The following is a 19,420-nucleotide window of genomic DNA, read 5'->3' as shown; positions in this document are numbered from 1 at the left end:
TTTTGTTGCTGTTGTGGGGGAGTAGATTTTGTTTATTCCAGGAACAGAATAAAAACTGATAGAGGTGAATGAGATTGTAGACCAGAGGAAAAGAGAAGAAAACATGTATACAGATAAAGTTCTGCACTCTGAACTCTGACTTCTGGTCAGGCAGTATCTGTTCCGTAATCACTCTGTTTTGTTTTGCAGTACATATTTGTCTCCTTACTCTCCAGAGATTCCACTTACAAACTACTAAAATCTGTGTGTGGACACTTAGAAGTGAGTACAACATCCCCGAGCCTCACCTGCTGTCTCTCTTCTGGATTTCCCGTGGTTTCGTAGTTGATCTGGTTTTCCTTTTTGTTTCACTAATTTCAGAATACAAGTGTTGGGAACAGTCCCAACCCGTCTTCTCTTGAGAACAGTTTCCGGGCAGACCGCCCTTCATCTCTGCCTCTGGTGAGTTGCCTACATAACTAGCTCAGTGCGAAAGAAAGGGGATGATGCGTCCCACAGTTACACTTCTCCTGACACCATGACCAGGGGACCTTAATATCTGAGGTAAAATTGAAGACACAGGGTATTTCTGTCCTCAATAACAGTGGGGGGCCATAGAAGGCCATCAACTTTTTCCAAGTAATCAAAGAGCTGTCCTACCAAAGAAAAGAAGCAGTATAGGGGCCCCTGCGGTGGCTCACTCGGTTAAGCATCCAACTTGGGCTCAGGTCATGATCTCACGGTTTGTGAGTTCGAGCCCCACGGGGAGCTCTGTGCTGACAGCTCAGAGCCTGGAGCCTCCTTCGGATTCTGTGTCTCCCCTCTCTCTCTCTCTCTCTCTCTCTCTCTCTCTCTCTCTCTCTCTGTCCCTCCCACACTTGTGCTCTGTCTCTCACTCTCTGTCAAAAATAAAGTATAAAAAAAATTTTTTTAAAGACACAGGACAGTGGATGTCTGGGCGAGTGCGTGGTCCGTGGAGGTGATCCTAAAATCTTGCTCCGTTTGCTTGTCAGTGTTGTTTTAGAGGGATTCACCAATGGTTGGGGGAGGGGCATGGTCCATCCCCACAAATCACTGATTGTCTTCTCTGTTCAAGGCACTGTGCTAGTGTAAGGCTATAAGGACACCAAGAAAACCCAAAACTAGTTCTTGCCTTCCAAGACTTTCTAGCTTAGTAGAAAAGATGAGGAACATCCAGAAATAATTATAAAAGAAGCACTCTATAGTGACCAAGAGATTTTTTGATTCCTTCAGATTCCGTTGACAGTACAGTAAATCTCCAGTGGGAAGTAGCTCTCCCCCATTTGTACAGGTTTTCTACCTATGGTGGCATCATGTTGGCTCAAGCGAGTTCTAGCCGTATTTATTCAAGTCATTATTCCCAAACAAATCACTGTTACATGTTGAAATACCTTTGGTGTAATGGTATGAGCCCATGGTTTTAACATCTACAAATCTGTTTTTTAAGAGCTGTGAAAAAGTCCAGGGATTGCAAACCTGTCCACATAAAAAGTTGTATAACAATGTTCACAGCTGCTTTGTTCATAATAGCCAAAAAATAGAAACAATCCTGATGTCCATCATCTTCTGAATGCATAAGTCAAATGTCATATGTCCATACAAGAGAATATTATTTGACCCTGAAAAGGAAGGAGAACGATAGATACGACATGGAGGAACTTCGAAAACATGATGCTAAGTCAAAGAAGCCAGACACAAAAGGCCACATACTAGATGATTCCATTTACATGACAAATTGATAGGGAGAGAAAGTGGATTAGTGGTTGCCAAGGGATGGGGGAAGACAGAGAAATTAGGGTGACTGCTAATAGGTAAAGGGTTTCACTTTGGGGGTGATGGAAATGTTCTGAAATAAGACAGAGGTGATGGCGGCATGACATTGTGATTGTGCTAAACACCACTAAATTGTATGCTTTCAATGATGTCTTTTATATTACATGAATTGTATTTCAGTTTAAAAAAAAAACACACCTTGAAAGAAAGTAGGGGAGAGCAAGACAAAAGAAAATGAAACACAATATGATTTGGAACCCACAAAGTTGGTTTCAAATCTGGGCTCCACCCAGCTGAGTTATGCCATCAGACAAGCTCTTGAACTGCTGTGGCTCAGTTTCTTCATCCAGTAAAATGCCAACCTCACGATGTGGCTGTGCAGATCGAGTGCAGTCGTCTATGCAAGGAGCTGGGCCTACTGTCTGATCGATGATAGGCATTCAATTACTAATTGTTACACCCAAGAGACTTGAATTTTTCAACTTTCTGTCTCCTAGAAATTCGTGCCTGAAATGGAAATGAGTTATTGAAACGATCAAAAGATAGCTAGTATCAGCTGAAAGCGTGGTCATTTGCTTACCAGATAAGTCTCTTCGTTTGGCAGCGACCTAAATCGTGAAAAGCTCAGCCTAACAGGACCTTCCCCAGGACATTTTAGTGACACCTGTTGTGACTCCAGTTCTGAAGCACTTGTGGGGGAAAATGAAATACAAACTAAAACATCCCTGCTTTTTCCCTACTCCTTACCCCTCCATCATTCCTCTGGAATTCAACAGTAATAGCACTGACTGGGTTTTAAGGGAGTCAGAGAGGGAAGAAAAATAGCGAAACCTTTCCTTTCAGTGTGTAACTTGTTAAAGCCCTTTTCCATTTTGTTTTCCACACCTTTTTTAAACTGTGTTTCAACCAGTACTTTTGCATTTAACACATGTATTTTAGAAAACTTGACATCTTATTTTTTCTCGTATATATGTCCATGTCAATCACTTTTTCTCATTACAACATGCTAAAGAGACTTCTCCAGTTTTAGCCTGGAAGCTTTTCAATCATTAGTTCAGCTCTTTTTTTTTTTCCCCCCTAGACATTTGTTGTTTGAAACAAGTTGGCCACTGTTGACAGGATTCCAACTCCCCAGAAAAAATGTGTTTCAGTAACCAGATATTCTGCCCTGTTGGGGGAAATCCCAGTGGTATGGGGTAATCTTCCCTTCTTTTCAGTATTTTATAGGTTAGGCCTAAGTGGAAAAGGCTTGGGGGTTCCAGAGGCCTACCTGTGTAATGAGGGGAATTGGATTTTGTACACTGCCTTGTTTCCCTTCAGGATTTCAACGATGAATTCTCAGATCTGGATGGAGTAGTTCGACAAAGAAGGCAAGACATGGAAGGATACAGCAGTTCTGGTTCCCAGACTCCTGAATCCGAGAACTCTCGAGGTCCGAGAAATTTCTAAAATGTCATGCTCCACAAAACATCCTCATGTCACCCCTTAAAAACAAAGACAAAACCAACAGAAATCAACACCTTGTCAATTAATCAGCAATTAAGAAGGGACTAATTAACAATGGAGAAAGGTGTGCCTGGGTGGCTCAGTCAGTTAAGTGACCAACTCTTGATTTAGGCCCAGGTCATGATCTCATGGTTCGTGGGTTTGAGCCCTAGGTCAGGCTCTGAGCTATCAGGGCGGAGCCTGCTTCGGATTCTTTCCCTCTCTGCCCTTCCTCTCAAAAATAAATAAACTTTTAGAAAAAAAAAAAAAAAAATTGACAAGGGACTTTGGAGAAAGGGTAGTCCGAAAGTTTTAGGGGAAAAGAATGGTCTACATGGTAAAAATCCATTTCTCTTTATACACAATAAATGTCTCTTTTTTTAATTTTTTTTTGTTTTTTTTTTTAATTTATTTTTGAGACAGAAACAGAGCATGAGCAGGGGACGGGCAGAGAGAGGGGGAGACACAGAATCTGAAGCAGGCTCCAGGCTCTGAGCTGTCAGCACAGAGCCCGACGTGGGGCTCGAACTCAAAGAGTGTGAGAGCATTACCTGAGCTGAAGTCGGACGCTCAGCCAACTGAGCCACCCAGGCACCCCAATAAATATCTCTTAAATCGACATAATATGAGGGTGGTTGAAAGAGAAAAACATAGAATGTTTTCTTATCTCAGTAATACTATTCACTGTTAGAGCTGAATGGTCCCCATGAGTCACTGGGCTAAGGACAGACTGTCTTTATATCATTTTCTTACTTGCTTAAGTATTGGATTTCAATACCTAACCACTGAACCAACTTGTGAGAAGATCAATTTATATTCTTGGCCATTCCACATGTTGTGAGACTGATTTGCTTTGTGGTTGCTCCTGTGTTTTTTAAATGCATTGGGAAGAAAACTCAGCCAGCTCCATTTTGGTTTGATAGATTTCCATGTGACAGAATCCCAGACAGTTCTGAATGTCTCCAAGGGAGAAACAAAACCAACTCGGGCAGATGCCCATGTGAATAGAGTGCCTGAAGGAAAAGCCAAGAGTCTCCCTACACATGGTAAGGAGTCAATGTCTTGGGTAAATGGGATAGTGACAGACATCTACCTGGAACTTTTAAAGGGCCCTCATATTTCACTTTACGACTGCCTTTCATATTCTCTCCTCCCCTTCCTACTGAACATCTATTTCCTTTGCATATTAATTCATTTATTCACTCAACAAACAGTACCCAGTTCTGTGTCTTACTATGGAGGATACAAAGGTAAATGGCCTTCATGGAGGTCCCTTTGTTATTGTGAATACTTGGGAGATTATGATTCCAAAATGGCTGGTAAAACTCAGATTACTGGATTATTTTTTATTTACTAATTATTCTCCTAACTGGTTACCAATTATACTGGTATGAGGGCAAGGACGGTGTCTGTTTTGTTTGCCATTCACTCCAGTATAGTGCTTGACACAGAGAAGGCTCTCAGTAAGTATATACTGGATGAAACGAGTTGGAAGGAGTTAGAACTACTGGTTAAAAGGACAGCTGGAAAGGGGCCCCTGGGTGGCTCAGTCGGTTAAGCATTCGACTCTGGCTCAGGTCATGATCTCACGGTTGGTGAGTGCGAGCCCCACATCCGGCTCTGTGTTGTCAGCATGGAGCCTAATTGGGATCCTCTGTCCCCACTCTCTCTCTCTGCCCCTCCCCCGCTCGTGTCTGTCTGTCTGTCTCTCTCTCTCTCAAAAGTAAGCATTTAAAAAAATAAAAATTAAAAAAAAATTCAAAAGATACCTGGAAGGCTTTACTTCATGTTTTCTCCTATTTCTGTTACCCAGTAATAATTATCTCTTCACCTATCCCTTCCCCATAGGGATTTTTCTGGATGAAGGAGGTGTGTTGTAGTTTTAAAACTGTTCCCTTTTTTTTCTTCCCAACAGGTCAGTCAGAAACCATTGGAATCTTACACAAAGTAAAGCCTCAGACATGTACGACTCTCCACCACATTCTTATTTTTTACGCAATCGTGTAAGTAGATGAATTTATTAGGAATGACTTAAGAAAATGATTCCGCTCTCTAAAAAAAATAATTTCATGGTTGCAAGAACCTTTATAAATCTCAGTTGTCTCTAATGTGATCCAGAGCTTTTCTTTGACAATTTTTGTGTCTTCTTCCAACATTTTCCCCCCTTAGGCTTAGGTTACATTTTCATATTCATCTCCTTATTTCAATAAATAGAAGGGAGGAAGGAAAACCAAAATGTGCCAGATCCAGCAGAGAACTAAATCCTGAGTGGATGCCATTTGTTAGAAAATTGTTCTGTGAATTATGAAGCATCGTTGGCCTTAGTGTTTATTTTCCCATCTATCCCATGTCCTCTGGATAGAAGCCAAAACAGCTTTAAAATACCATCATCCCCTTCAACGAAAACTCAGGCATTGACTTTTAAAAATTCCCCCTCAGCTTCCAGTTTGTAATCAGTTGTTTTTCTGAAAATAGCCTGACCTAGTTCTAGGCTGTTCCTGACAACCAAGGAGGATGTGCCCAGTTTGGTTTCCAGATAAAGAAGGGAATTTATGAGTCACCAGATAACAAGACTAGGCACTCATTGCCAGGCCCTTCTGGTGAGGGCCACAGCACTGGGAGTAGGACCGTGGGCTTGGTAATCCACCTTGGGCATGGCCTTGAGAGATCCTAGTAGGATGGCCATTGTTTGTCAATTGAGGAAGCTGGGCCGGAGAATTTTAAATCTCTTTCTAGCTCTCAAGTTTTCTGACCAGCATCAGCCTGTTGGAAAAAAAGACCTTTTTCAAGTCTCTTGGGCAAGTTTATTTTGGAGAATATCTTGCCTCAAATGTCCAACACTGGCTCTGAGTTGATTGTTTTATGGACATCCGTTCATTAACCTATTGAGAATTTCTCTTTGATCCCTTTCCAGTGTCTGTGCACTAATCATCTCGACCTTCTACATGAGATACAGAATTAATACTCTGGAGGAGAGGCTGGGGTCACTAACCTCCACTGTGGACATTCATCATAATGAGTAAGACAGTTCCCTCTGGTGCTATCATCTGCTTGCTCTTGAGACTAGCATAATGTTTGGCGTTTACCATCCTTAGCAAACACGAATTAAGTGTACATTCTGTATGCGACATTTTGTGACAGGTGTATGTGGGAAGCAAAGACGTGGGTGGGAGGGTCCCCAAAATGAATGCTGTGCCGCTGAACCATTCTTAGGTCGATAAGGCAAGGAACAAGCCTGATTTTACATTATCTTGTTCTATTATCCTAAGACTCACTTGTGACCTTGGCCTGTTGATTAACCCATACCAGCAAAACTTACCTTAGTAAAATGGCAGTGGGTGAAGACATTGATAGGAAAGAAGCAATTCAATACCTCAGCTCATTTTTCATGTGTTAATTCTTTATATGAACTCCTATAGTTACGAAACTTTTGACCACTATGAAGATCCAGGTGACTAGTAATTAGCCGAATGCATCTGTGAAGATTTTCCTTCACAATGTTTTTTGGGGGTTTTTTGTTTTGTTTTTTTGACTGGACTAACTGGCCTTATTGGGGAAAGCCAGGACTACAGTGGACTTAAGAACTGGCATTGGGGCCCTTCTTCTTGCCAAAGGTGGGCACAACGTTGAGAAAGTGCCTGTTGTATACTGCATTCACCGCTTGGCTTGGCCTGTCCTCTTTTTCTCCTCTTTGGCCAACCTGGGAGTGTGCCCTCTTACTTTCCCAGCATGGGTCCGGGAACCGTGGACTTTATCTCCAAGCATGTGGCCAGCTACTTCCAAGGTGGTCGGAGCCTCTTCTCCATACTGACCCAGGGTACCTCATCCTCTAGGGGCGTGCCTGCCAAGGGCACAACTTGATCTTCGGGAGCGATGCCCTCTAGCCAGCCTACGTGAGGCTGGATTTGGGCGACTGTCTCCTAGCCCTCACCTCAAGGGGGGGTGTAGCTCCTGGGCATGGACCAAGAGGTGCATGTCAGTGACTCAACCACAGCCATCGCGGCCACTACCATGAAGATGGTATATCCCCATCAGTCATTTTTGACAGGCCTGACCTAATTAAACCTCTTGAGGCCTAGAGCTCTTTCCTTTACATCCATTCATGTAAGGATTTTGATGCATTACCTACAAAAGTAAAATAAACTACTCTGTATTAGAAAGCATACTTTTAGCCCAAGTTCTGGAAGTAGAGACACTCGTTTACAGAGTTTGTACCATGCGCTAGAGACTCTACTGTGTCTTACAGTTTGTTTTACAGTTTGTAGTAAAATCAGGATTCAAATGCAAGTCTGTATGACTACACAGAGGATAGGCTTGCCAGCCCACCCAGGGCTTGGTTGTGAGGTACAGCCTAGGACCTGGGTCAGGCTATTTTGACTGTGCTTCAGAATCATCTGGATGGCTTGTTACAACAGATGTCAGGGCCCGTCTCCAGAGTTTCTGAGGCACTAGATATGAGAGCCTGAGAACTTGCATTTCTGTCAATTCCCAGCTGATGCTGATGGTGCCAGCCTGGGTCTATAACTGGAGGACTATTATGCTATAGCATTCTGGGTACAAACAACGTTGTGCTCAAACAGCTACCTAAAGTCTTAGTAGTAGTTTACACAGACACTGGCATATAGATTCTTTTTTTTTTTTTTTTTTCTCAATGTTTTTTATTTATTTTTGGGACAGAGAGAGAGACAGAGCATGAATGGGGGAGGGGCAGAGAGAGAGGGAGACACAGAATCGGAAACAGGCTCCAGGCTCCGAGCCATCAGCCCAGAGCCTGACGCGGGGCTCAAACTCACGGACCGCGAGATCGTGACCTGGCTGAAGTCGGACGCTTAACTGACTGCGCCACCCAGGCGCCCCATCTGGCATATAGATTCTTTTGGACATGTGTGTGTGTGTGTATGTATATATATATATATATTCTTTAGGTTCTGCATTACTGGTTATATATATAAACAGGTAATGCAGAACCTAAAGAATAAATAAGTAAATATATATATTTAAACCAGTAATGCAGAACCTAAAGAATAGTCTGGAATAGTGCATACCCTTACTCAAATTGTTAACATACTTCGTCTGCAAAAATCTAGTGTTACTTCCTAGTTCACTATCATATACAAGGTTGTTTTTTTGTTTGTTTTTTTAGGAAAGTGTTATCTCATGTCCTATTATCATTTCACTAACTTGGTGATGATGAGGGGGAAATGCCACTAACAAGGGCAAATGGAATATTTCATTCCACTATTTAAATAATCAACTCAGGAAGAAGTACAATCTGAAAAATAATTACTTACAGGAAAAATCACAATGATTATTTATGACATGAGACCAGGAATACCCATGACGGGAAAAATTTGTTCATAAAGTACTTTTACAGGACCTGAGCTTCCCCTGTATCTTTCTTACTCCAAGGTGCTCCAGCCATGCTGCCCGATAGCTAAGTCCCTATTTGTACTTGGATTCTTTAGTTGTACCAGAATGCATTCCTTTTACCAGCTTCACTAGTATATTAATAGCCTGTACACTATCAGAATTTCATGTCGATGGGTCAGTCTTCTGGATCGCAGTTCCCTCATCTAAACACTGAAACATTCCAATTCAGCCTCCTTTTTTGAGATATAAGATTTTGATGGTAGGGATCAAGGGTAAAGAAAAAACTATTTTAGTACTAGTAAACACAAAAACATCTGATGGCTCTGTTAATATTTACATGATCATAATTTACCAAGTAAATCACCGTCTGAAATTTACCATGTGAAAAACTGATCCTGTGTAAAATAGATGCATCATTGCCATCTAAAAACTTAATATCTAAAAATAAATTACAATCAAGAAACACGGAGAAGTTCTAGATCCCTGTTCTAAACCTTAATGTAAAAATCCAATAAACGCCTTTAGAGCATAATGTACATACATCTCCAGGATAATGTACATATCTCTTAATTTCCTACAGTTTTAGCTGGTAGATGACCCCAGTGGACCCTGGGGAAGAGAAGAGCCCATGCCATAAACAGTTCAAATGGTAAACACTGACTCCATCTGTTACAAGACCACAGGGGTTACCTTGGCACGGCAAGTCTCAAAAACAGAATTGCTAAAGTCTCACGCTTCAAAAGCAATCAATTTGATTAAGGACATTCCTAAACATTCTGCAAGTTCTAGTGTAAATGGCTCCTCCTCCCGTAAAAAAAAAAAAAAAAAAATGCCTGTGACTGAGGAGAGCAATAATTCTTGCAAATTTCTGCAGTAGTGGGGATGGAGAGGACATTAGAGGTTAACAAAAGAGGTCTTAGAAGCCATGTGCTCGAGCAGAATTGCCTGATTTTTGTCTGGAAGCCAAGGCACAACACAGCCACCTCAACAAAAACAGCTTAAGAGACTTCCAGCTGAGCTTTTAAGATACAGTCCCCTCAACACTCAGTCTGGACTTAACATCAGAAAGGCCCTGCAGTAATCTTCACAAGTTAAAGGCTCACTGTCTACTAGTGTAACCTAATTTTCTGTTCAAATAAATTTGTGTTCACTCCACTTCTTCCCTTGCCACCCCCGCCTGCCCACAGCGTTTTTCTTTTTGTTCTTGCAGACAGACAGCACCATCCGGCCTGGGGTCACAAGTCCAATTAAACGTGGAGGTCCTCTGCCAAGAGCTTACAGCTAACATAATGAAATTAGAAAAGGTGACTCATTTATTTCCTGTGTTGGGGTGGTAGCGGTGGGGACTGTTGATGGCCACAGAGCAGGGGCGACGCACTTAAAACACTTCCGGGGTGCAGCAAGCAGCCTAAATGGCCAAACCCAGCCAGGGTACTGCGCGGTACGTGTGAAAGAATATTTTTTACTTCCACAAAGACCTAGGTCTCAATCTCATTTTCCCTGTCGGTCCATCTTTTGCTTTTCCTCCCTAGAAATATTTCATCCTAGGGGTGCCTGGGTGGCTCAACCCATTAAGTGTCCGACCCTTGGTTTTGGCTCAGGTCATGATCTCACGGTTCGTGGGTTCAAGCCCCATGTCGGGCTGTGCGCTGACAGTGCAGAGCCTACTTGGGATTCTCTGTTTCCCTCTCTCTCTCTCTCTGCCCGCCCCCTGCTCTCCCTCTCTCAAAATAAATTAACTTTCGAGAGTAAATCAATAAAACATTAGTTGCTGAGAAGCGGAGGTAGTTTTTTGGTTTTGTGATGAAATGCTTACAAGTGTTTGGCTTCCATGCTGACCTAGAGGATGGGACGGTGTGAATTCTCTGGTTTGTTCACTCTGGCATTCAGTGGTATTCTTGGACCAGAAGCGCACACCAAATCCCGCTGCCCCCTTCTTGTGCCAGGCCTGGCTAGGGCACCACATGCTGTAAGAAGGGACACAGAAACAGGAGAGCAGACCAGTGGCCATGTCTCATGCATGGCTTCTGCTAGAGCAATGCAGCACAGCCTGGCGGTGAAATAGCAGCTATCCCCCTGGTTTTACTTTTGAGTTTCTTTGTAGGTGTGTTTTATATATTTTGGTCATAACTCCTTTGTTTCATTTCTTTTTCTACCTTCCCACTCTTGCTTTTCTGTTTATCTTGGGTCCTGCGGGGTAGGTAGGAAAGATAGGGAGTAGGAATGAGAGAATGAAGGCAATGCCTTTCATCGGTAATGAAATAAATATATTTTTTTTTAATATTTATTTTTGAGAGAGCGAGAGAGAGACTGAGCACGAGAAAGGGAGGGGCAGAGAGAGGGGGAGACAGAGAATCCGAAGCAGGCTCCAGCTCTGAGCTGTCAGCACAGAGCCTGATGTGGGGCTCGAACTCACGAGCTGTGAGATCATGACCGGAGCCAGAGTTGGATCCTTAACCGACAGAGCCACACAGGTGCACCAATACGTACCTTCTTAGTGCTGCCGATGGCATTAGTGATGGAGCAGTGAAGAGACAGACCCGTGTTCTTATCCGTCCTCTGCTACTTCCTGTCTGTGTAGCTGGTCTTGTTTCGTGGTGTCTCCACATCATACGTGAAATTTTCTCTGTGTGGTTAAGGTGAGCACACATCGAGTTCGGGGCACACGCATTCTAGATCCTTCCCTCTTTGCCTACAGGACATCGCAGACTGTTCCACAAAAACATACACATATCCTCTTTCTTTTGTCCCATGGGGTTCCCCACTGCCATCACACTGTTGCTCATTGAGAATTCCTTGCTCAGAAATCTTCCAAGTTCGCTTACTCACTAGACCTCTACCAAGCACATTTTTAATGCCCAACACTGAACTGTAGTCTCGAGATCCAAAGACATGTCATGGACCCTTCATCTGTGGCATTCAGTCATCTGGGAAATGTGTAATATCTGGTAGGAGTATTAAACATTGATGATTTGAATCAGACACCACATGATACACAGGCTCTTTAAGGATCAGTTTCCCACTCACTCTGCATTTAGGTCACACTTGGTGTGTCCTGTGCTTTTGTTCTTTTTCTTCCATCAGACTTGTCTTGGTCTTTCCTGACATTTTATTGTAGTGCCATTCTTTCTTTTTTTAGCACTTTTTCACTTCAAAGTGGATTATCAACAGAGTTTTATTCCACTTAAAAGCATTTGCCTGATTTAAATTGAACCCATGGGTAGCTTTTTATTCCAGGTAGAATCGATTCCTCTCAGAATTATGTACGCCATGGCAGATAGGCCCTTGATATATTCCATTCTGGGTTTTATTTTATGTTTATTTTTGAAAGAGAGACAGAGAATGAGTGGGGGAGGGGCAGAGAGAGAGAGGGAGACACGAAGTCTGAAGCAGGCTCCAGGCTCTGAGCTGTCAGCACAGAGCCCGACGTGGGGCCTGAACCCAAGAACCGTGAGATCATGACCTGAGCCGAAGTCAGATGCTTAGCCAACTGAGCCACCCAGGCGCCCCTCCATTCTCTTTAATAACAGGAACTTCTCTCTTACTATTTTAAGATACAAAACAACCTACAGAAGCTGCTTGAGAATGGTGACTGACAGACCACATTGTTCGGGCCAACATGATACCTCGTGCTTCCCTTTGAAGAAAGTGTTCGTTCCCCCAGTCATTGTGGTGGAGCGCTCCCTGCTGGCCAGAGGAGCGAGCTGATGGGCATCCCTAGCCATGTGTGCACTTGGAGGTCTCCAGCTCAGGAAAGGGGGGAACAGAAATAATTGTGGTTCCTGTGCAATAAACATAGACCCTGTCTGAGGAAGTTTTCAGTGCTGCTTCCTCAAGAAAACAGACCCATCTCTGGAGGTCTCAGGAAGGGCCTTGGTGGACACCCTCTCGGATGATTGTGGTTCCAAAGTTAACTTGACTGTCAGCAAACACACTCCACTCCATGCCTTTTCGGTCCTTTCCCTGCCCCTTTTCTCTCCTGTACACCCCTCTGAACCAACCTTCAAAGTAAGGAATAGATCACGTGCCAATAAACTTGATACGATCCTTACAAGAATTAGCCAGAACTCTCCAAAACAGCAAGAAATAGCTCTAATGGACAGACTTGCCTCAAGCAACACCAACATGTTTTTCTTTTCCCCCCTTCTGCTGTTCTGTTCTGCTTTAAATCACCTGTATATCTTCTCAATCGAGTACTGGCAAGAATATCACAGAGCAGATTAAACTATCCCACGTGTGTTGTGTTTTGTTCAACTAACACTTAACTGGACTGGTCAGCACCCACCCCAGATCCAGAAACTGTGACACATGCGACTAAAGTACTAAATTAAGCGTACTCTGCAACCAAAACTAATCTTTAAACCAAAAAGTACCATAGTGCTTTGATACTGGATGAAAAACACTGAACTTTTAAATGGACAGGTGAACTATGTTACTTTTGAAACAGGATGTCCATAGTGAACGCTGAAGCCCATTTGAGCATGACAAGTGCATGCTTCTCCCTCTTGCTGACGAAAATAAAGAAGTAACTGGTGGTTTACTAACTTCTGTTTCCCATATGAGTTGGCTGGTTTTTATTAATAATTATTTAGGTACCATAAGATCTGTAATATAAATGATACTCTGTTTCTATCGGCAATGCGTTTTATAATCATTTCTATGAAATGTATTTTGTTTGATCAGATAAGCTAATAAATGAATTAGTTACAACATTTGGATTTGTTAGCCTCCTGTACAACTGTGCCTGGTGCACCCCGGCTTTTAATAAAAACTCGTTGGTTAAACTGCCCTGCTAATAACACTGTGTTCTGTCACTTCGTAAACTCTTGTAACATAAGCATAAAAATAACGTAACATAAGCATAAGACAATATGCTTTTGTTTTTGTTTTTTTTTTTTGAACTGCTTCTCCCCTCTTCTTTACTGCTTCCAACTCACTGGTACTTCTTGCCTCCCAAGCATTCAGTCCACAACTCAAAAAGGATTTAAATTCTGGGGTTGCAATGATACAGGGGGAAGAAGATGAAATCAGGAAAATAATGCCTGATGTCTGGGTCCACGTTTTATGAGTTGTGTGACCTTAAGCTTCTTGGCCATTTCCCCCCATTTTATTTATGTGACCAAAACTACCAACAAAACGTGTGTCACTGTGAGGATTCAATGTGATTGTTTCTACAGCACATCACAGTGTCAGGCAAGTAGTACAGTCTCAGACCAAGTACCATATTCGTTATTACAAATTTGCACAGGTTCCTGAAAAAATGTTCTCATGTCTGACATTCCAGTCATATAAAAGTTCTAGGTCCATAGTTTACAGTCAAGGGGTGCCTGGCCGGCTCAGTCGGTAAAGCATGTGACTCTGGATCTGAGGGTTGTGGCTTTGAGCCCCACATTGGGTGTAGAGATTACACAAAAATAAAATCTTAAAAAAAAAATAGTTTATAATGAAAACCCACTAGGGATTCAAGAATGAGTAAGACAACTATACAGAGAAATTTTACGGGTATGAAAAGCCCTTAAAAGGTTCAAGTTTCACAGTTTAGTTTAGTTTAGTTTCAAAACTAAAAAAGCACCCTATTGAATGGGAAAAGATATTTGCAAATGACCTAAATGATAAAGCGTATCCAAAATATATACAGAACTGCTACAACTCAACACCCAAAAAACTAATAATCCAGTTGAAAAATGGGCAGAAGACATGAACAGGTGTTTCTCCAGAGAAGACCTACAGGTGGCCAACAGACACATGAAAAGATGCTCACCATGACTCACCAGGGAAAAAGATCAAAACCACAATAAGAAAATACCTCACAGGGCACCTGGGTGGCTCAGTCCATTAACCATGTTCGACTCTTGATTTCGACTCAAGTCATGATGTCACAGTTCGAGCTGCGCATGGAGCTCTGTGCTGTCCGCTTGGGATTCTCTCTCTCCCTCTCTCTCTGCCCCTCCCCTGCTCATTCTCTCTCTCTCTCTCTCTCTCTCTCTCTCTGTGTCTCTCTCTCAAAAATAAACTTTAAAAAGTTCTTTAGAGGGGCGCCTGGGTGGCGCAGTCGGTTAAGCGTCCGACTTCAGCCAGGTCACGATCTCGCGGTCTGTGAGTTCGAGCCCCGCGTCAGGCTCTGGGCTGATGGCTCGGAGCCTGGAGCCTGTTTCCGATTCTGTGTCTCCCTCTCTCTCTGCCCCTCCCCCATTCATGCTCTGTCTCTCTCTGTCCCAAAAGTAAATTAAAAAAAAAAAAAAAAGTTGAAAAAAAAAGTTCTTTAGAAAACACCTCACATCTGTCAGAATGGCTAAAATCAAACACATAGGGAACAAATGTTGGCAAGGATGGGGAGAAAGAGGAACCCTTGTGCACTGATTATGGGAACACAAACTGATGCAGCCATTCTGGAAAACGTTAAGAGGTTCCTTAAGAAGTTAAAAATACAACTAGCCTACAATCCAGGAATCACACTACTAGGTATTCTCTCCCAAAATACAGAAACACTAATTCAAAGGAATACACGCACCCCTGTTTATAGCAGCATTATTTACAAGAGCCAAATTATGGAAGCAGCCCAAGTGTCCATTGATAGATGGATGGAGGCTATATATACACAATAGAATATTATTTAGTCATAAAATGAAATCTTGTCATTTGCAAAGACATGGGGGGACCTACAGAGTATAATCTGAGTGAAATAAGTCAGATATAAAGAACTCACCAAGGGGCCCCTGGGTGGCTCAGTCGGTTGGGCGACTGACTTCGGCTCAGGTCGTGATCTCACGGTTTGTGGGTTCGAGCCCCGCATCTGGCTCTGTGCTGACAGCTCAGAGCCTGGAGCCTGCTTCCAATTCTGTGTCTCCCTCTCTCTGTACCTCCCCTGCTCATGCTCTGTCTCTCTCTGACTCTCAAAAAATAAATAAATGTTAATTAAAAAATTTAAAAAAAAAAAACTCACCAAACTCCACACCCAAAAAACAAATAATCCAGTGAAGAAATGGGCAGAAAACATGAATAGACACTTATCTAAAGAAGACATCCAGATGGCCAAAAGGCACATGAAAAGATGCTCAGTGTCGCTCCTCATCCGGAAAATACAAATCAAAACCACACTGAGATACGACCTCACGCCAGCCAGAGTGGCTAAAATGAACAAATCAGGAGACCATAGATGCTGGCGAGGATGTGGAGAAACGGGGACCCTCTTGCACTGTTGGTGGGAATGCAAACCGGTGCAGCCCCTCTGGAAAACAGTGTGGAGGTTCCTCAAAACATTAAAAATAGACCTACCCTATGACCCAGCAATAGCACTGCTAGGAATTTACCCAAGGGATACAGGAGTGCTGATGCATTGGGGCACTTGTACCCCAATGTTGACAGCAGCACTCTCAACAATAGCCAAATTGTGGAAAAAGCCTAAATGTCCATCAACTGATGAATGGATAAAGAAGATGTGGTTTATACACACAATGGAATACTACTTGGCAATGAGAAAGAGTAAAATATGGCCTTTTGTAGCAACATGGATGGAACTGGAGAGTGTTATGCTAAGTGAAATAAGTCATACAGAGAAAAACAGATACCACATGTTTTCACTCTTATGTGGATTCTGAGAAACTTAACAGAAGACCGAGGGGGAGGAAAAAAAACTTAGGGAGGGAGCCAAACCATAACAGACTCTTAAAAACAGAATAAACTGAGGGTTGATGGGGGGTGGAGGGAGGGGAGGGTGGGTGATGGGCATTGAGGAGGGCACCTGTAGGGATGAGCACTGGGTGTTGTATGGAAACCAATTGGACAGTAAATTTCATGTTAAAAAAAAAAAGACAAATACCATATGATTTCACTCATGTGGAAAGATGAAAGAACAAAGGGGGATAAAAAAGAGACAAACTAAGAAACAGACTCTTAACTACAGAGAACAAACTGATGGTTACCATGGGGAAGATGGGCCCGGGGGGCCGGGGGGGGGGGCGGGGGGGGGTGAAATAGGTGATAATGATTAAAGAGTACACCTCCTGGGGCACCTGCGTGGCTCAGTCAGTTAAGCGTCCAACTTCAGCTCTGGTAATGATCTCATGGTTCACAGGTTTGAGCCCTGCAACAGGCTCTGTGCTGACAAGCTCAGAGCCTAGAGCCTGCTTCAAATTCTGTGTCTCCCTCTCTCTCTGCCCCTCCCCTGCTTGTGCACACTCTCGCGTGCTCTCTCCCTCTCTCAAAAAAAAAAAAAAAAAAAAAAAAAAAAAAAAATTAAAGTTTTCAAGAAAAGAGTATACTTATCAAAAAAATAAAAAAGGTTACAAATCCAGGAATTAGTAATCTGCTCTCTAAATGTATCCTGAAGCAATAAGCAGAGAGCTAGTCTGAGATTTAGATATCAGAACATTCTTTGAAGCATCATGACAGCAAAATACTAGAGATTCCATTCAATAGCAGAATATTTAAATGATATAGCTATTTAGAGTTGTATTGTCAAAGAATGGCATAGAAAATTCCATTAAAAAGGGAAGCACAAAACTATGGTATGATCCCAATTTTATGAAGAAACTCAAACATTTCCTACTTATATATGTGTATACACCTACATATGTATATATAGAAGCACACGCACAGTGACCTTTTCTATATTCTCTCAAGTTTGTACAATGAGCAGTTACTGCCTCTTTTTAATCCGATAAGTTGATTAAAAACAGGAAGTGGCTCTCAGTAGGGAATCAGATCTTATCATTCCACCCACCCCACCCAATAACCATGCCCCTAGTTCTGTACCAGGAGCAACTCTTTTAATGGTTTTTCCAACAACCACTACATTGAGTTTTCCAGAGAGAAAGCACCTCATCATTTCTAAATTTAGTTGCTATTTTTGTTTTGGGTATGCTGTTACTTGTTTTATTTTTTTTTAGTAGCTCCTAAGTCTAAATCTGGTATGATCATCTGAATGATGATACCCAAGTCATATGTCTGCCCATTAACTCCAAAGAAGCAATGGAAAGCAAGTATCTGGGATTTTTCAGCCTCTACCACCGAGATACTAAAGTGGGGAATTCTGAATTAGGAAGGGGTTTCAGATGTTAAGTGGCCAAGATAACAGCAAATGTCTACCATATTCCTCACCCTTTAAAACCTTAGCATTACCTTTCTAGAATGAAAAAAAGAAAAAAAGTTAAAAATAGATTAGCTGGTTGCGGCCCCTGGGTGGCTCAGTTAAGTGTCCAACTCTTCATTTCGGCTGAGGTCGTGATCTTGAGGTTTGTAAGATCAAGCCCCAAACTGGGCTCTGTCCTGACAGTGTGGAGCCTGCTTGGGATTCTCTCTCTCCCTTTCTCTCTCTGCCCCTCCCCTGCTTGTGCACAATCGTGCACTCTCTCTCTCTCTCTCTCTTAAAATAAATCAACTTAAAAAAAAAAAAAATGGGCAGAAGAACTAAGCACATTTTTCCAAAGACATACAGATGACCAAGAGGCACATGAAAAGATCCACAACATCATTAATCATTAGGTAAATGCACATCAATATCACAATGAGGTATCACCTCCACATATTAGAATGGCTATTACCAAAAGGACAAGAAATTGCAAACACCGGCTCCCTCTTACACTGGTGGTGGGAATGCAAATCAGTGCAACCACTGGAGCAAACATATGGAGGTTCCTCAAAAACTTAAAAATAGGTGCAACTGGGGGGTTCAGTCAGTTAAGCGGCTGACTCTTGATTTTGGCTCAGGTCATGATCTCACAGTTTTGAGTTCGAGCCCCACATCAGGCTCTGTGCTGCTTGGGATTCTCTCTCTCTGCCTTTCCCCCACTCATTCTCTCTCTGTCCAATAAATAAACTTACAAAAAATTAAAAACAGAGCTATCATAGGATCCAGCAATTCCATTTCTGTAATATTTAACCCAAAGAAACACGCCAAAAAAACATGGACTCAAAATGATATTGCAGCACTATTTATAATAGACAAGATATGGAAACAACCTAAGTGCATACTGAAGGATGAATGGATAAAGAAAATGTAGTGGATATATACAACGGAATATATTATTCTATAAAACAGTTACATTATCCCGTAAAATAAGAATGAACTCTTGGCACTTCCAATCCAAGACAGTAATATGGGAACACCCTGAACTCACCTCCACCATGCAGGCACCAAGTCTACACAAATTTATAGACCAACTTCACCTAAAGAACAAAGGGCTGACTGAACAGCTTCCACACCCCAAAAGATGAAGAAACCACACAGAAGATGGCGAGAGGGATGGAGACATAGTTACAAAGAGAACCCACTCTTGATGCAAAGTGCGGTGGGGAGGGATTGTGCTGAGGGAACCCGAACAGATTCATCTGCCCTGGGGCATAGAAAAAAAAGTCATAGTTTATAAAAGCAACTATAAATGATCCCACCCTAGAGTCCTGCCAAACAGCAGGGAAGCTGCTGGACTGCTCTTTGGGTGGGAGGGGTTGGTCAGCACCACGGTTTAGGTTTCTTCTCCACCTTGATAGCGTGCGCAAGAGCAGAGTATGGGCACCCCTAGTCAGCCTGCTGCCTCACTGAGCCCCTGGCTCCTAACTCACACCAGCCCCAGCATCCCACCAAGGCGGCCCCAGCAGGGTACCCTCCTGATCAGTGCTCGCCACAGCTCCAGCCATCTCACTGAGGTGAGACAGGCACAAAGAATGCCAGAACACTCCAGACCCACCCTACTTTGGCTCCAGACAACTCGCAGGGGGCATGGAGCACCCCAGGACACCCTGACTTGTACTGAGTGCAACTTCAGCCAGCCTCCTAGGGTGCCCTCGAAGCAGA

The 19,420-nt window shown here is 42.7% G+C and overlaps 1 protein-coding gene and 1 pseudogene across 3 annotated transcripts in view; one reads left to right on the top strand and one right to left on the bottom strand.

Annotated features, from left to right (window-relative positions):
* Nucleotides 1-13,416, top strand: part of GRAMD2B (GRAM domain containing 2B) — a 140,936-nt gene extending 127,520 nt beyond the window's left edge. For all 3 annotated transcript variants that reach the window (XM_058737590.1, XM_058737598.1, XM_058737606.1), the window contains exons 7-14: nt 190-261; nt 361-441; nt 3,094-3,205; nt 4,182-4,304; nt 5,174-5,261; nt 6,173-6,277; nt 9,839-9,932; nt 12,183-13,416. In XM_058737590.1, coding sequence (XP_058593573.1) covers nt 190-261; nt 361-441; nt 3,094-3,205; nt 4,182-4,304; nt 5,174-5,261; nt 6,173-6,277; nt 9,839-9,932; nt 12,183-12,224 — 717 coding nt within the window. In that variant the 3' untranslated portion in view covers nt 12,225-13,416. The remainder of the gene's footprint in view (nt 1-189; nt 262-360; nt 442-3,093; nt 3,206-4,181; nt 4,305-5,173; nt 5,262-6,172; nt 6,278-9,838; nt 9,933-12,182) is intronic.
* Nucleotides 6,836-7,477, bottom strand: LOC131516513 (ubiquitin-like FUBI-ribosomal protein eS30 fusion protein; annotated as a pseudogene).
* Nucleotides 13,417-19,420: the final 6,004 nt, after the last annotated feature.

This window comes from Neofelis nebulosa, chromosome 1 (genome assembly GCF_028018385.1).
Source record: "Neofelis nebulosa isolate mNeoNeb1 chromosome 1, mNeoNeb1.pri, whole genome shotgun sequence".
Taxonomy (NCBI): Eukaryota; Metazoa; Chordata; class Mammalia; order Carnivora; family Felidae; genus Neofelis; species Neofelis nebulosa.
This window is presented reverse-complemented; position numbering and strand designations above follow the sequence as displayed.